Source organism: Bacillus rossius, chromosome 12 (genome assembly GCF_032445375.1).
Source record: "Bacillus rossius redtenbacheri isolate Brsri chromosome 12, Brsri_v3, whole genome shotgun sequence".
In the NCBI taxonomy this organism is placed as follows: domain Eukaryota; kingdom Metazoa; phylum Arthropoda; class Insecta; order Phasmatodea; family Bacillidae; genus Bacillus; species Bacillus rossius.
This window is the reverse complement of record NC_086339.1, coordinates 6894643-6912689: the sequence shown is the minus strand read 5'-3', so window position 1 is coordinate 6912689 and position 18047 is coordinate 6894643. Positions and strand designations below refer to the sequence as shown.

The 18047-nt window shown below is 41.7% G+C and overlaps 1 protein-coding gene across 1 annotated transcript in view; it reads left to right on the top strand.

Annotated features, from left to right (window-relative positions):
* The window catches only part of LOC134537242 (fat-like cadherin-related tumor suppressor homolog), a 199064-nt gene that overhangs the window by 97512 nt on the left and 83505 nt on the right, over positions 1 to 18047 (top strand). Inside the window, exons 3-4 of the mRNA XM_063377510.1 lie at positions 12285 to 12391; positions 13044 to 13251. Coding sequence (XP_063233580.1) covers positions 12285 to 12391; positions 13044 to 13251 — 315 coding nt within the window. The remainder of the gene's footprint in view (positions 1 to 12284; positions 12392 to 13043; positions 13252 to 18047) is intronic.

Genomic DNA, 18047 nt, shown 5'->3' with positions numbered 1-18047 from the left:
ACCCACTGCATAGAATATTTTTACTCTTTTATTTTAAGTTACTTTTAGAGGAAGAAAAGTTAAGTACTATCAAGATGATTGCAATAGAAAATATTTATACTTATTGAACACGTGTACAATACTGTATTATTATTTCAATACTTATACAATATATTATGCAATACAGAATGAGTCGAAATTAGACAGACGAACTTCGTCACAAAAAAAGTTGATTAATTTAACTATATTTATGGTATTTAGTACTTCCCAAGGCTGCTATACGACTTTGGGTCTGAACAAATGTTTTACTGCAAATAAGATGTACTTAAGACGAAACACTGGGCGTTAGGAAAATGTTTAGTTTAACACATTTCTAGAACCTCTGAAACATGTGTTGTGTTAAAATGATAATTTTTTAAGTAATGTAAAGTAAAAAATTGTTAAAAAAATAAAGGTTTTTCCGCAATTATGTCAACAAAATCATTTCAGAACAGTGCGATGGTTGTATAAATTTGTTGGATTAAAATTTTATTCAGACGTTCAGTGTTCCATTTTGGATACTTTCTCAATCATTTTCAATAAAATGCAGTGTGTCCTTAAAGTCATGGTGTACTTTCGACCGGTCACAGGAAAACAACGTAACAAGACGGAAATGTAAAATATTCGTCAAACAAAAGGTAAACTCTCTGTATCTATCTTGTTTCGTTGTTTTCCTGTGACCGGTCGAAAGTATATTATGACTTTACGGACATACTGTAGTTCAACTCCAACTTCGAAGGAGTGTGCCATCTTTGAGAAGCGCGTTAGGACATAGGTAGGGACCGGAAAAATTCGCGGATTCAATGACCTCTAGGATAGCCTCCATTATCCGCTGCATTTCTCAAGTAAACACGCGTGTTCATTGGGTACTAAATTGTGAGTCGTCTCCACTGGGTAGCTTGTGATTCGTCGCTTCATTGGTCGATAGTCTCTCATTGGTCCAGAGAGCTCCAGTTAAACTGCAAGCCAATAGCAGAACCAGCAGAATTGTACACATGTTTGAATTTCAGCCTATCACGAAATTAATACGCGAATTTTTCCGGTCTCTAGCCATAAGTCGTTTAGATGTTTCCAACTAATATTTTTTGACGTGACAACGTCTAATAAATCGATGAACGCCGGCTGCACGCACGAAAAAGTGTCCCGTTACGCACATTGTCCTGTTACGCTGTGTCCCGTTACGCTCATTGTACGCTTGCGCCGCATCTATCTCTATTCCACTCGATTGGAACAACCATCGATTTGACTTTTTCCAGGCACATTAAACTTGAAGCACTTCCATTCGTTTCCTACTTTTCCTATCATCGTCCTATCCTTAACAGAATAACACAGATTGGAAGAAATTAAATAGCAAACAAGTATAAAAGTTATAGTTAAAATAATCTCTTCGTTAAAGTAATAAACATATTTGAATTAATGAGTGCAAATAAAAGTAAATTTATCAATTAAATTGTAGATTTAATTTCACTCTTTCTTTGTATCCATACAAAATAGTGATAATTCAATAAAAATGATTAAATTTTATTCATAAAAGTATGCAATCATTTCATCAATGTTTTGTTATGACGTTGTCACATTAAACTATCGTCCGTAAACCCACTTTACAGACAACCCTCTTTTTTATTTTTGTAATGTTCGCAGGCTTTCACGGCCATTGCACCATCCCCTCAGGCGAGAGTATGTAAAGGCAGAATAACTTGTAAGAACCTCAGTAGGTAACTGCTCCCTGATGATGGCGACTGCAATTCCGACCGAAACGTCGGTGAATTAATCGCCAAGAACGGGCCAAGCTACTTTTTTTTTTGTAGTATCTGCGGCCGACGATTGTTTGTTGAATTCGGACCTACTGTATAAAACAATATCAATATTCATCTATCAAAAGGGTTTCCTTGTTTCATTAGGTAGCAAAGTAGACTAGAAGCACGTATACATCTTAACTTTGATGGTTGGCCCACAGTTCTCTCGACAAGGAGGAGTGTTGATCCAATCGAAAACAACCCAGCTGTAAGATCGAAGAAACCTCTGACCTCGGATTGGCCAATGAGCTTGCTATACGACAGTCAAGTCTAACTTGGTGCGGAAAGAATTAGCTAAATAATCGCGTCTCTTCTAACAAGTACCTAAAAATGAAGCTATGACCTATGAGATTTCTCTAATATGTATTTTTGTCTGGTAGCTTATGTAAATTTATGATATTTTAAATATAGTTTAACATTTTAATTATCTTTAAAAAAATCTGTATTTTTCATTTATACAATGGTATATAGTGTAAAAAAATAACACCCATAAATATAGAGTACACTAGTAGCACACACACGCAGGATAGATTTATTGTGACATTTCCTGTAAAATATTGTCTCTCTTTTTTTTATTATGTAAAAATTATGATAGATAATAATAACAATAATGATAAATCATCTTTGTTTAAAAAAAATTCAAATTATTTTTTATCCAAACTAGACTGGTAGGCAGGGTGAATACATATACAATACTATTTATCAAGTGTAAAGTGAAGAAAACCCGGTTTCTAAAAATAAAGGGGGGGGGGGGATTTGTCTGTAAAGTCTGTTGACTGACGATAATTTTACGTGATAACTTCATAAGAAAATATTGATGAAAAATTGCATACTTTTTATTTTTCAAGTATTATTTACAGTTGTTGCAAATTTAATTTAAATAAATTGTTTAAAAATAATCACGAACAATTAATTATAGAAATAAACTGAAATATAATCAATGCCAATCAATTGTTAGTTTGAAATGACGAAATTGGACAAGTAAATCAATTTTTTTTTAAATTTCTGCTTTTAAAAATCCCGCCTTAACCTGTTTGATATTATAGAAGATTTTCTCGCACAGTGGTTGGCCGGTTCTTGCACGCTCGGCTCAGGCGGGAACGTGACAATGAGTCATGCTTTTTTCGTGCGTGCAGCCGGCGTTCATCGATTTTTAAGACGTTATCACGTCAAAAAAAAAAAGCTAATTGTAGATGCCGAGGCAGTTAAGTGTTCTCATTCAAGCGGAGAGAGATGTCTGCTCGTGAACTGAATGAGCTGAGGTCATCTGCTCTAACCTCTGACGCTGTAGTTGTGTTTGTTGGTATATTATCTCTTCGCCTCTCTCGTATCACCTCCCTTCGTACTATCCTTTCCTCCCCCCACCCCCCTTCAACCTGTTCCCGTGTAAAGGATCGACCACTCCGGAGGCGAAACAAAATAAAAACACGCATTCATTTCCGAGCCGAGGCCATTTCCACCCCGGCCTCACCCCTTCCTCCTCAACACCCCCTCCAAGAGACAAGACAACCCTTATTTTTCCGGGTCGCATAAAGCGCACACGCCGTGGCTTCTCCGAGCGGATTAAAGGCCATAAAGTTTTAATTACCAAAGCACCTGAGGATTGGCCCGTGTCGCTAAACAAACACGAGGGAAAAAAAAAAAGAGTAGCGCGAGCAATGAAACGTATTTTAGAGCCAAGAGCGACGTGGAAAAATGCCCTCCGCGAAAAAAAAAAAAAAAAAAAAAGATCCTGTGAAAGCTATGAAAATTGGAAAAAATAAATGAATTATTTTTTTTTGTATTGCTTGCAGGTGCCGTTATTGATTGACTGTCTAGGGTTTTTTTTTAATTATCACAGACGTGAAAAAGTCCGCCTTTTCATTTGCTGGTTGGTTAGCAGATACCTACCAACGAGAGTACAATTCACGTAGTATCTGCAGTAATAATTCTGCACGCAAGAAGTAAAATACCAACATTCAAAGTAAAGATATGTTATAGCCTGTTATAGGCCTATACTTGACATGGCGTAATAAAAAACTAACTTTTTTTGCATGCAAATAATTAATAGAACTAAAATAATTAAATGACTGGAGTGATGTTATAAATGCTGTTGGTAAAGTATAAATTCAACCAAATTAGAATTTTTAATACAGTAAAATAATCGTGATAACTTTTAATTAATAATTAAATCAATGTATTTGCCAAATGTTTATTCGAATATATTTATTTTAATTATTTATGTAATAATTTGTAATGAAAATAAATTTTACATGCGGGAACAAAATCACACTTTTATAAATACACTTGAAAAATATTTAAAAAAAAAGTTTATAAATACAATATCTGTAACTAATACACAATAAATGAATGGTTTTTAATTATATGCACCAGTATCAGTATTCAATATAAATCACTAAAGTATAAGATTGAAAAGTACATATAAAATTTTTATTTGTATGTAGATTTTTTTATCATTCTGTGGAAATTTCGTTTCATGGTGCGCAAATGTATTCGCAAATTTTTTCCGTTCTCTACCAACGGATGGGGGCATGCATATTTCGCGGGAAGATTCCGAGACTAGCTGAAAGTTTAAAAAAAAAACTGTAGCATTTTCTGTGTTTCGTGATCGGGTGAGTTTCTTTAAAGGAACTTGTCGATTGTTCCAACACCGATCACTAGGGGCAAGCATTCTTCGCGAATAAATCTGAACGCCTATTACACTGCTACAAGGTATACCCTTGTGATTGGCCGTCTGCGAGATAAGTCGTTGCCTTATTTGACCGGGCCACCTCAGGACGCGTTTACTTTCGCACTGAATCACTGTGATTGGTTTTCTAACAATCGACACGCGCCTGAAAGAAACTCACCCAATCACGAAACACAGACGGTGCTACAGTGATTTTAACTCATAACTAGAGACATGCAAAATTCGCGGAATCATTTCGCGATAGGCTAGCATCAAAACAACTATACCTTCGTACCGCTTCTGCGACTGGCCCACATTTTATCCGGGGAACTGTGAGCCAATGGGAAACACTAAACCAAGAAAGTGCCGAATTACGGACAGCCTAGTTGAGACGTCTTACGCGTCAGTAGCCAATGAACAGGTGTCATTTCCGCGAGTATTTAAAGGACTGTGGAGTCTATCCTAGAGGTCAATGAATCCGCGAATTTTGCAGGTCTCTACAGTCATAACTAATCTCGAAATCTTTTCGCGAGATACGTAGAGACCGGAAAAATTCGCAGATTCATTTCGAGATAGGCTAAAAATTCAAACAAATATACCTTTAAGTTGCTTTTGTTATTGGTTCACTGTTCGTCTGGACGGCTCTGGGCCGATGGGAAACACTCAATTAAAGAAGTATCGCATCACAGGCAAACCAGTTGAGACGACACACGTGTCGGCAGCCAATGAACAGGCCTTGTTTTCCCGAGTATACTGAGGACTGTGTAGTCTATCCTGAAGGTAATGGAAAATGCGAATTTTTCCAGTCCCTATAGATATGCATGGCCCTACGCGATCACAGTGATTCAGAGCGGAAGCAAACGCGCCCTGAGTGGCCCCGGTCAAACAGGGCAACGACTTCTCTCTGCAGACGGCCGGCAGTCACGAGGAAGAAGAAGCAGCTGGTGCCGGGGTGTGCCTTGTTCCCTCCAGTGACCATCCTTCTGGGTGGACGGCAAGACGAGACCCCCCGCTGGTCCGAGGACAGCTCGAGGAGTCCCCGGGTTCTGCCCCCAGAAGCCAGTCCCTCTACCCCGCCAGCAGCCTCGCCGATAGCGCGCGCTGCCGTCTGCCGCGGTTCGATTCATATTTCCCATCTCCGTTTCGCGACTTAACGACCCGGGATTCCGGCCTCACATTTCCTCTCCCTCTCTCCCCCCCCCCCTTCAAACCCTCTCCAATTATCAAACCCGGCAGCCTTCGTCACAAACCATATTTCCCCCCTCTCCCCCCCCCCTCCAAATTTTTTTTTTCAAGTTTGAAACTGCAGCGCCGGATAATTTCCCTGTAATATCCCTCTCGGAATGCCGTGGGTCAAATTGGGATATGAGGAATTCCTTTTTTTTTTTTCCCTTCCGTCCCCCCCTGGTTGAATTTCCGTCTGCCCCACTTTATTCCCTTTCTGGGCCTGACGTTTTCCCCCCGGACTGTGCATATTTCCATATTACACCTTCTCCGCCCCACCCTCCACCCCCCACCACGCAACTCTCATTTCCCTCAATCAGAGGGGTGACTTCTGACCAGCGGCAGTCTCGGATATTATGGAGTTCGTGCCGAGGTCTGGAGTCGGACCACTGAGGACGAATAAAAACTTAAAATAAAAGGGTCAAATTATAATTATCATCAGTAAAATTACAAGGAACCCACGATCAGGACTTGAACTACAGTGTTGAGAAGGGGTGGGGGTGAATTATGTCTGCCATAAAACATAAACCCCGCCCTAATATACTTTATTTCCTAGCGTTCACGTGGTGGCTTGTTTCAGCAATAGCACAATGTCATTGTCACTGATAATTTCATTTGTGTAGATTACAAAACTATTCTGTCATCTCCACAAAATATTGTACAGGATCACAAAAAAAAAATTTGGTCGCTACAAAACTTTTTTTCCCTTCAGTAATATGGAATGAGATTACCTAAAAAAAAGTTTCTTCTAACAATTCGTTGAAAATATATGGAATTGCCTACGTACCATTCATAAAATAAGGCGGAGTGCGGTAAACAGTAATACCATCGCCCCCAACCCCCCCCCCCCTCCCCCGTAATAAACGGTAGAGAATCAGGAGGAGAAAGAAAAGATCAATTGAAGAACGCAAGAGATGAATTAGAGACGCGACTACGAATAATATGGCTAAAATTTTTTAGGTTTTCTGAAGAGGCTGAATCATAAAATTATAGATGCAAGATCAAACTTTATTATTTATTTATTTTATAACTGATAATAGGTTTATATACCGTTAATTTTTATTATAATTTTATTGTAATAATAATATGATTGTATGATTTGTATTGTTGATTTATATTTAACTTATATTGTATTAAATTGTATTTAACTTGCTCCATGTCCCTAATATGGGACTGTAGTTTGAGTATTAAGGGTGAAGTATCCTAAATTTTTTTTTTATATTTAGATTTTTCTAATGATTTTGAATATATTTGAATAAAAACCATACATAATTGTTTATTAGAAGGGTTTTCTACTAAACAAGTTCTTATTTAAAGTATTTTATAAACGCAATGGAAAATGTTCATGTCCGTCCTAGCAGTAATGAAAGCAATAATCATGTGACCAGTTTTGGATTAATCGTTCGTATTTAGTCTTCATCTTGAAACTTTATTTTTTAGTATATCATTCATAAATCACTAAAAATTAAAATCTTCCAAAACCATAGAAACCTACCACGACTAGGCAGTGATGTGCATGGAAATGATGGGTGTTACAATAATGGGTGTGACAACGATGGGCGTGACAATAATGGGCATGACAATAATGGGTGTGGCAATAATGGGTGTTACAATGATGGGTGTGACAACGTTGGGCGTGACAATAATGGGCGTGACAATGATGGGTGTGACAATGATGGGCGTGACAATGATGGGCGTGACAATGATGGGCGTGACAATAATGGGTGTGACAATGATTGGCGTGACAATAATGGGTGTGACAATGATGGGCGTGACAATAATGGGTGTGACAATGATGGGCGTGACAATAATGGGTGTGAAAACGATGGGCGTGACGATAAAAGGTGTGGCAATGGTGTGTGTGACAATTATGGGTATGACAATAATGGGTGTGACAATGATGGGCGTAACAATAATGGCTACCGATATTAATAGTTTTTTTTAATTATTTAATTTAAGACAATGCACATGAAATTCACTTCAGGAGATATTTCTTCCAAACTTTGATGCTGCAAAAATTCACAAACTAAACCATTTCGAATTAAAGAACGTTTCAAATGACGAAGGTTGTTCTACTCATGTAGTGATTTTAAAAAATAATAATAATGTTCCAAGGAAGAGTTTTTTTTGTGGATATTGATCAAATGTATAGCAACGCCAGTGCCCGATGTCTGTTTCACGTCACAGGATGTGTCCCTATGTCTGTTTCCCGACACAGGCTGTGTCCGCGCCTCCAGGTAGCGCACAGTCAGCTGAATCGATGGGAATGCGTGTCGCACTTCGAAAAGCACGGCGCGGGAACCGGACTTAATTGGATTCTGTAACCGGCGATGCGTAGCTTTTTCCCCGACTTGGCGAAGGATGGGGGAAAGGGTTGGTTTGATAAGGGTAGAGGGGGGGATTTAAAATTCACTTTCTTTCTTCCAGCACGACACACCACACGTGGAAATAGCGAACTGGAAATTTAATTTCGGCACAGAACTTGGGTGAGGGGAAAAAAAATTATATATGTATGGTTGCGTGCGAGAACATGCAGATAGTGATAAAACAATTTTTTTAGATGACATGCTGAATTCGTTATTGTTTTTTTTTTATCCGAAAGTCTCTAGTGCTTTCTTGGTGAAAAGTGGCATTTATTGGCTTTTTTTGTGTGTGTGAAGTTAATATTCGGACAGTGGAACGAATTTAGGTGTAGGCTAAATCTCTCGATGAAGAATTACAAAATAATGTTTGTTTTTTTTTTTAAATAAATAATTAGGTGTCCGTAATTGCCTTGTTTAATTTACAGTAACATTACAAACGTGATTTTTTTTTGTGTCCGTGACCAAAATAGGCCTTTTATTTATTATTAATGTTACTAACTGAAGCGTAACTTTGTATACAAATTTCTTTATGAAAAACATTGCAGCTGTTATTATTTTATTAATTCATTTCATTAAAACGTGGCCGTTGTTCACAACATAAGTTTCCATAATCGTGTGTAGGCTGCTGGCACAATGGGAAGCACTTATGCCCGTATTTATACTCTTATTTCCGAAGCGTTCTTTGCCATTGTCTGAGAATGTTTTTTTTTTCTTGTGGCAGTTTAATCATCTTGCTATTGTCATCTAAACTTATAAGTACAAAACATGACATATGCAACCTGCAGTAAACGAAATCACAAAAACAAAAACTCAGCGTAAAATATATTATTAAATATATTATTAAATTTTCAATACGTAACGTAATGCGTAACTTTTTTTCTTTTTATTTGAAAATATAAAACTCAATTTTGCGAGCTTTTTTTTAATGAGTTGGTAGTGATCACTCAAATATTTTTTTCTTCTTTGAACGGCATTCTTCTGCAATAATTGTAAATTGTAACATGAGCGGTATCAATAAATTGGTGCAAATACGTTTCCACCGATACTGGTCAATGATATGCTAGGTAGCGTGGGTTCCAGGCTTGATACATGTGTTTTATCTGCAAGATATCGCACGCACGATAGCCGCATGAGGAACGGGCAGCGCAACGCGACGTACCGTCGAGATATCGATACAGGAACGGCGTGCAGCAATATGAATCGAGATTCGAATCGACTCCGTCAATGTCCGGCGCATAGCTGTTCAGTTCCACCCGCGGCGGGCATTGATGCGCGCTCGATGCAGATCTCTGATAAGATCCGCGCACACCGCAGCCGGGGGGAAACGGCGCCGAAATTTACTTTACCGCTTCCTCATTCATTTACAAAGCTTAGGATTCTATAATATTTGAATAAATACAATATATATTTAAAAAAAACAATGAAGACATTAATGTTTTGATTCCAGGTTCCTATTTAAATTAATTCTCCTTCACAACGAAAATATTTTTCGAAGTACCTCCAAGTAAAAAAAATTCATTTCAATGTTAATTAAAACAGTCATTCTTATATATTGATAGCAGAGTAAAAAAACAGTTACCTTCAAAAAGTGTCAAGTCAGTGTCTTCTAGAACATAACTGAGAAGGCAATTACAGAACTCATCTGTCAGCAGAGTTTCGTTCTGCGACTTAATATCTATATATAGGATGAATAACTTACATATTTCTTCTTTCACTGGCAGAAAAACTTGGACACACAAAACAAACCGGGTCAAGAGCCACGTATCAAGGAGAAAGCACGGACCGGCATGAGCCTGTGTTGATTTCATCCAGAGCTAGGATCGACAGATCACAAGGAGCACAGCACTTCATTTCTATGGGCGGCTAGAAAAAGCAGCACACGTTCTTACTGCAGGCTGTGCCTCGTAAAGTCCCTCAAAACAAGAATGGCATGTGCGGGGTGACTCCACTGCCACACGTACTTGCTGCAGGCTGTGCCTCGTAAAGTCCTTCAAAGCAAGAATGGCATCTACGGGGTGACTCCCTGCCACACGTACTTGCTGCAGGCTGTGCCTCGTAAAGTCCTTCAAAGCAAGAATGGCATCTACGGGGTGACTCCCTGCCACACGTACTTGCTGCAGGCTGTGCCTCGTGAATTCTCGCACAGCAGTAGCACCATCTGCAGGGTAACTTCCCGCCTCAGGTGATTGCTGCAGGCTGTGCCTCGTAAAGTCCTTCAAAGCAAGAATGGCATCTACGGGGTGACTCCCTGCCACACGTACTTGCTGCAGGCTGTGCCTCGTGAATTCTCGCACAGCAGTAGCACCATCTGCAGGGTAACTTCCCGCCTCAGGTGATTGCTGCAGGCTGTGCCTCGTAAAGTCCCTCAAAACAAGAATGGCATGTGCGGGGTGACTCCACTGCCACACGTACTTTCTGCAGGCTGTGCCTCGTAAAGTCCCTCAAAACAAGAATGGCATGTGCGGGGTGACTCCACTGCCACACGTACTTGCTCCAGGCTGTGCCTCATAAAGTCCCTCAAAGCAAGAATGGCATCTGCGGGGTGACTCCCTGCCACACGTACTTGCTGCAGGCTGTGCCTCGTGAATTCTCGCAAAGCAGTAGCGCCATCTGCAGGGTGACTCCCCATCTTAGGTGACTGCTGCTGGTGCATGCCGTACCTCGTAAAGTTCCTCAGGAGGGGCATCTGTGGGGGAGACTCCCTGCCTCGCGTGCCTCCGCTGCACGAAGATGGCTCCAGAGACTCCGGAACAGTGACCAGGCCTCACCTCGCCGCAGAGACGAGGGAGCAACACCGCACTTCCCCCCCGGCCGACGTTCAGACGAGGGTCCTCCTCGCTGAATATTGCACGTCGCGAGGCGGGGGCTGCTTGGTAAATATTGAGCGTTTGTTCTGCCGGCGCTCGCCCGCGTCCATTATGGAAGGCAGAGGGGGATCCCTGGCCGAGCGCGTGCATAATGGACGTCCCAGGAGGTTCCCGGGCTGGTAGAAATCACACGTGATCATGCGAGTTGATTGTGCACGCCATGACCCTAACTTCTGAGACGCAAGCATGTTTACTTACGCAAGTGTACACTGCGTTTAGTAGATTCCTCGGAAAGTTACTGGAGTGCACAATCCTGAAGCAGTCACCTGTTGATGGTCAACCTTGAACGACGCGTGATTCTACCGCACGAGTTCTGGAGATTTCTCTTAAATGGGAGCTCAATTTGTGCGAGTCAATCTATCAACTCGTTGCACATGGAGTGTTAGTTGACCTGCATTTTGGACCATGACGTCACCTACAAAACTGAACCGAAGACACTAGTAAGAGTCCCGCTGGATATTTCAGAGGCCTGGTCTGGGTCGCTGGCTCAGTGTCATACATTCTCAAATGAACATGCGTTTGAAGATATTACTCATGCCAAATTGTGGCGAGTAAGAATGACTATTTTGTGTTGTCAAAGACACTATAAATGAAAGCAAGGGCGGACGAGTAATTAAATGGATGAAGAACGAGTGCGATAAGTGCGGAATTTATGCAGACATCTCTGGAGGACTAAACAGTAGCAAATAAATGGATATATGAGGAGCTTTCGTGCAAAACTCGACACGTCCATCGCCAGTAAAAAAAAAAGAAGTATGTTTCACATTTTTTGAGCCCCTTTTTGCACTAAATCCCATACTTCATACTTGTAAATGACTTGGACATGTTGGGTTTTGTATCGTCGTGAGATGGTAGTGTTCTTCGCCTCAGAAAAAGGGTCTCAAAACATGTGGAACATACATTTTTACTGGTGATGGATACGTCGAGTTTTGCACGAAAGCTCCTCATATGTATGCTTACAATTCTCTAAGGCACGATACTAAGTAGGCTAGATAGACCATTCCGATTAGGAAGGATAGAGATGGTTGTTGGGAATGTGTTTGCAGGGTATGTGTGTTGTTGGGAATGTGTTTACAGGATATGTGTGTTGTTGGGAATGTGTTTGCAGGATATATGTGTTGTTGGGAATGTGTTTGCAGGATATGTGTGTTGTTGGGAATGTGTTTGCAGGACATGTGTGTTGTTGGGAATGTGTTTGCAGGACACGTGTGTTGTTGGGAATGTGTTTGTAGGATATGTGTGTTGTTGGGAATGTGTTTGCAGGACATGTGTGTTGCTGGGAATGTGTTTGCAGGATATGTGTGTTGTTGGAAATGTGTTTGCAGGACATGTGTGTGTCTTGTCGCAGGGCACATCCGCACGGCGGTGGTACTGGACGCGGAGACTCGGAGCCACTACTGGCTGACTGTCGCCGCGGTGGACCACGCCGTGGCACCCCTCAGCTCCAAACTGGAGGTGAGATGCCCCGAGGGAGTGTCCTTTCAGTGGTCTGTATGGTGTTCCGTTGTGACCAGTCCACGCTTGGGTACTTCAGAAACCTAGGTGTTGCTCCTCGTTGGTATCTTTCACACGTTACACACTCAACTGTTTCTTAGCATAATCTTACCAAATAGCTTACATACACTGATTCACATAACATTTATATATTGACAGAAGTACTATATATACTATTACCAAGCAAAAATTTGCTATGATATAAATAAAAGAAACCACTTTCACTATCAACAATTTTTAAACCCCACACTTTTCACAAAACATTTAAATTTCAACTCTTTTTACAATGTCTGGAAATAATTCTAAAAAGATTTTTTTGCCATTCTTGCTTCTCTAAAAATATATCTTGAAAACAAAATGCAGAAACAGAAAAACTCATCTGCCCAAAATATGATTTTCATCAACAGACCCCCAGTAGGATGTCTTGAGCAGTCATTAAATCACGTGGTTTCTTCAGAATCTGTGAGCATCAAACGCGTGCCCAGGTGGATGGGGCCCCCCCAGGGTCGGAAGTTTCACTGCAGAGTCATAAGGAATCATGGAGTTGCCACGGTGTGAAGTACTGTAGGGTTGTTGTCTCCGCACAAAGACTAGAGGGGGTGGATGTTGGCAGGTGCTGGTGGAGGTGGAGGACGAGAACGACAACGTGCCCCTGACGACGCTGCCCATGTACCGCGCCTCCGTGCCAGAGAACTCGCCCGCGGGCCGGCTGGTGGCGCGGCTGCAGGCCGAGGACCGCGACGACGGTGGCCGCCAGAACCTCTCCTACTCCATCGTCTGGGGCAACTCCGGAGGCTTCTTCGCCATCCGCGAGGACACAGGTGGGCGTGGGCTCTCACATCGACGTGGGCTCTCACATAGACGTGGGCTCTCACATCGACGTGGGCTCTCACATAGACGTGGGCTCTCACATCGACGTGGGCTCTCACATCGACGTGGGCTCTCACATAAAGGTGGCCTCTTACATAGACGTGGGCTCTCAAATAGACGTGGGCTCTCACATAGACATGAGCTCTCACATAGACGTGGGCTCTCACATCGACGTTGGCTCTCACATCGACATGGGCTCTCACATATATGTGGGCTCTCACATCGACATTGGCTCTCACATCGACGTGGGCTCTCACATAAAGGTGGCCTCTCCCATAGACGTGGGCTCTCAAATAGACGTGGGCTCTCACATAGACATGGGCTCTCACATAGATGTGGGCTCTCACATAGAAGTGGGCTCTCACATAGACATGGGCTCTCACATAGACATGGGCTCTCACATCGACGTGGGCTCTCACATAGACGTGGGCTCTCACATCGACGTGGGCTCTCACATAGACGTGGGCTCTCACATCGACGTGAGCTCTCACATAGATGTGGGCTCTCACATAGATGTGGGCTCTCACATAGATGTGGGTTCTCACATCGACGTGGGCTCTCTCATAGATGTGGGCTCTCACATAGACGTGGGCTCTCACATAGATGTGGACTCTCAAATAGACATGGGCTCTCACATAGACGTGGGCTCTCACATAGATGTGGGCTCTCACATAGATGTGGGCTCTCACATAGACATGGGCCAACGGAGATGGCCTGTGAGTGGTTCACAAGACTGTGGTGCCTCAGCAATTAAAAATTCATTTTTCATCAAAAATGGTTCAGTACCTATTGCATAAAATATTATGCGCCCTCGGTGATGATGAAGGAGCTAGGGTGGGACACACTGCAAAGGAGGAGGAAAGTAGGAATACTGGTGAAACGGTTTAAGGGGATTAAGGGGGCAGGGGCTTGCGAAAGCTGGGAGATAGGTTGAACAGAGGGGCGGATGGATCATTAGTGGAAGATCCAGAGGGAGTTGAGACGAACGGAAAGAGGGGAGCAAGTATTCCTGGTGAGGACGGGCCAAGAGTGGAATGTGCTTGGGGAGAAGATACTAGCTGTAAGAGTAAGGAATAACGTAAGGAGGAGGCTTCAGCAATTGTGATAATAAGGTAGTGAAGAGGGGGAATAAAATTTGTAAACGGGCGGTAGCCCAATCACAAGAATACTAGTGTATCGTATCATAAAACAGTATACTTACAATAAAAATCGATAAATTTTATATTAAAAATGAAATTTACAATTGGTCAAAATATGTTACAAATTATTCTATCATTATTAAAATTTACATCTTCCTAAAATTGGGATGAAAAGAAAATTATTTTTAATACACAATAATATTTTTACAACTTAATAACCACACATTTCACAACTCAGTAAAGTCTACTGCAAATAGATTATTTTCGAACACTTTGTTGAATATGTATAGTGTTATTTTTAAAAATGTGATAATAAACACTAAAATAATGTAACAACAGGACAACTAAATGTCCTGCAATACTTGCATATTAAATTAGTACTATAGTGCAATGCTGGGTTGCAAATACACCTTAAATAAACACTGAACCAATAATAAAAAGTGATCATGTGGTACCTAATGTTGCACCATCTGTGCTGTTTTACAAAGGAAGCAGCAGCCCTGTTAACCAGAAGTGTTTTAGTTCATCATTTGGCCTCTCTTTCGCGTGTTATTTCATCTTTAGGCAAATGACTTGTGAGCATTTTGCTAATCTTTACTGTTTTCAAATATTACCTACTTAAAAAATCATACAATGATGAGCCCAAACCTAGAGTATATTTGTTCTTGCAGTGGGGAATTTTGTTCCAAAACTACTTCATGGACATGCATAATTGTTGAGAATGTTGTGTGTCCATGAAATTGCTTCAAATTAAGCTTTTCAATTTCAAGAATCTTCCGAAGAAATCACGGTATGACCCGGTGTGCATTACTGAAATCAGATAATATTAATGGCATATGACTTCTGAATTGGCTCAAACCTGGAGTACACACGGATTACGGTTGAACTGAGATTCTTGTAACACGCGGCGATGGCCATAGATAATCCCTGATAATGAGACAGGTATCGGAAGGGTAGAGTAGAACACAGCTCAGGGGGAATATAGATGTTTATTGATGTTACACAGTTTTCAGTCGCCGGGGATCGGAATCAGGTCATGTTTGCTGTTTGGTCGTCGGGAACCAAGTGCAGGGCTGGGCGGTGCCCCGGGTAGGCCCTAGTTCTGGGGGTCGCGGCCGGCGGGGGCGATGGGCACCGGTGGGATGTCCGCGAAGACGGGCTCGTCGAGCAGTCGGGCACCCAGGACAGAGGGGCGGGCCCGCGCCCCGCGCTCGGCCGTCAGCAGCAGGAACACCCCGGAGACGGGCAGTCGAGTCCCCTGGGAGACCTCGACGGCGGGGCCTTGCTGAGGCGCGACCTCCATCGGGTCCAGCTGGATGCTGCGGGCGTCGAGGACCTGAGGGCAACAGAGGTCTCCGTCGTGTGCCCGTGACGACCGACCGCACGGGTGACCACAAGGCATGGCACGAAGATCTCACGTCAACAGTCAACAACCAGGATAAAGACAAAAAAAGGGGGTTGTCTCTGTAAAGGTTTATGGACGATAATTGTACGTGATAACGTCATAAGAAAACATTGATGAAAAATTGCATACTTTTTTTAATTTTCATACATTATTTACAGTTTTCTGCAAATTTAATTTAAATAATTTGTTTAAATATAATCACGAACAATTAGTTATAAAAATAAACTGAAATCGAATCAATGTCAATAAATTGTTAATTTGATATGACGAAATTTGGACAAATAAATCAATTTTTTTTTAAATTGCTGCTTTAAAAAAGCCCGCCTTAACCTGTTTGATATTATAGAAGATTTTCTCGCACGGTGGTTGGCCGGTTAAACTTGTCATTGCCTCTCTATCGCTTATTACCGCGCTCTCGCTTGCACGCTCGGCTCAGGCGGAACGTGACAATGAGTCATGCTTTTTCGTGCATGCATCCGGCGTTCATAGATTTTTAAAACGTTATCACCTCAAAAAACACTCGCAAATTGTTCACCTGTAATAAAACACTCGTGACACATAATACCCTACAAAAAAAATTCACCAAGGATTTCTTAACACAATAATGTCCATGGTTGCAATGTTACCAACAGAAGCACAAACCCTTTTATGTATGAGGTTGACAGTAATGAAGTTGCAATTTTTTTCTTTGATAATGTGCTGTTGTGGTTGGATAATAAATATGACTTGAGAACAGAATGTGGCACAGACCGAATCAACACGAGTAAACGTGTATCATTGTGGTAGTTCATCGTATCATAAAATGAAGATTAACAGGCCAAGTGTATTAAACCTTTTTGGAGATGTGTAGCAAAACTTTAAAATCTTTCTGTGTATCTATTTCACTGAATTTTTTGAGAAACTTGATTTTTGCAAGAGAAATATGATGCTCACACAGTACTCCCAAGTTTTAAAAGTTCCATAAGAAATGACATCACTATGTACTGTGCATGGGTAATATGTGCACATTACAGCATTGCGAAACAGTAGTTTAGAGACAGTGAGTACCTATGCCAGACATTCTTGGTAAATGGAACGACATTAGAACTACTGTGGTGCTGCTATCTACAAACATGATCTATTAAAACAATTTTCAGAAAATGGGAGTTGTTGTATACTTGTGTTGATTCATTCCAACTGCTATTGGTGGACTTACTGGGAATTCATAATATAACAGTTGGTAGGTGAATATGTTTGGCAGTTTACTGAATAAGATAGAATATACATCCTGGACACCCCTAGGCTCATCAAATAGCCTCAAGATACCGTATAAACACAGTCATGGAATTTATTTTGGGTGAGTATTAAATATCCCGAAGATATCTTGGGTATATTAGAGTTTGCACGATGTTTACCAGGTGTATAACATTATAGCATTCAGAGGATATCTGCGGTACACATTATGAACTTAAAAAGTATCTAAAGCATATCTTAAGGATTCCAAAATGATATTCGTACAATATAATTAGGATGTGCATGTGCTGCGTGAAAGGAGTCGTGGTTATGGAAAATTTATTGTGCACATGTAGCCAAAGAAATCCTCCATATTTTGTTCGGTCTTTAATCATTGCCTTTGCCCATCATCGTCATAACCACCTCGCTGTTGAAGTTCCTGGACTTGTTTCTCTGCTAGGAGTCCTGGAGGTTTTTTTTAAGATTTGACCCACCTGCAAGAGGCAGGCAGCTAGCAGAGCGACGCGGTCTTTAATCATTGCTTTTGCCTATGATCGTCATAACCACCTCGAGTTGAAGTTCCTGGACTTGTTTCTCTGCTAGAAGATTTTTAAAAGTTGACTCACCTGCAGGAGGCAGGCAGCTAGCAGAGCGACGCAGATAAGCTTGGCCGCCATGTTGATCGGTAGTTCAGTCACTCTGTGGTCGCCGAGCTCCTCGGGACCGGCTTATATACCGCCGGTCGGAGATGCCGGAGGAGTCCCCGCCCGGGTGTTTGCTCCACATCCGCGCCTCGTGGAGGAGCTCGGCAAATATTTGTCCCGGAGATAATGCGGCGACCCACTGCAGGCCGATTGCACATACGTCCCCAGCGGGGCAATTAAGTCCCGGGTGAGGTGTTTGCCGTTGATTGCCCCCGTCGAGCAGGCGCACGAGCATGGTTGTTGTCGCTGCTGGCCTTCAGCTCCGCTGTGACATGGTCGCACAGATA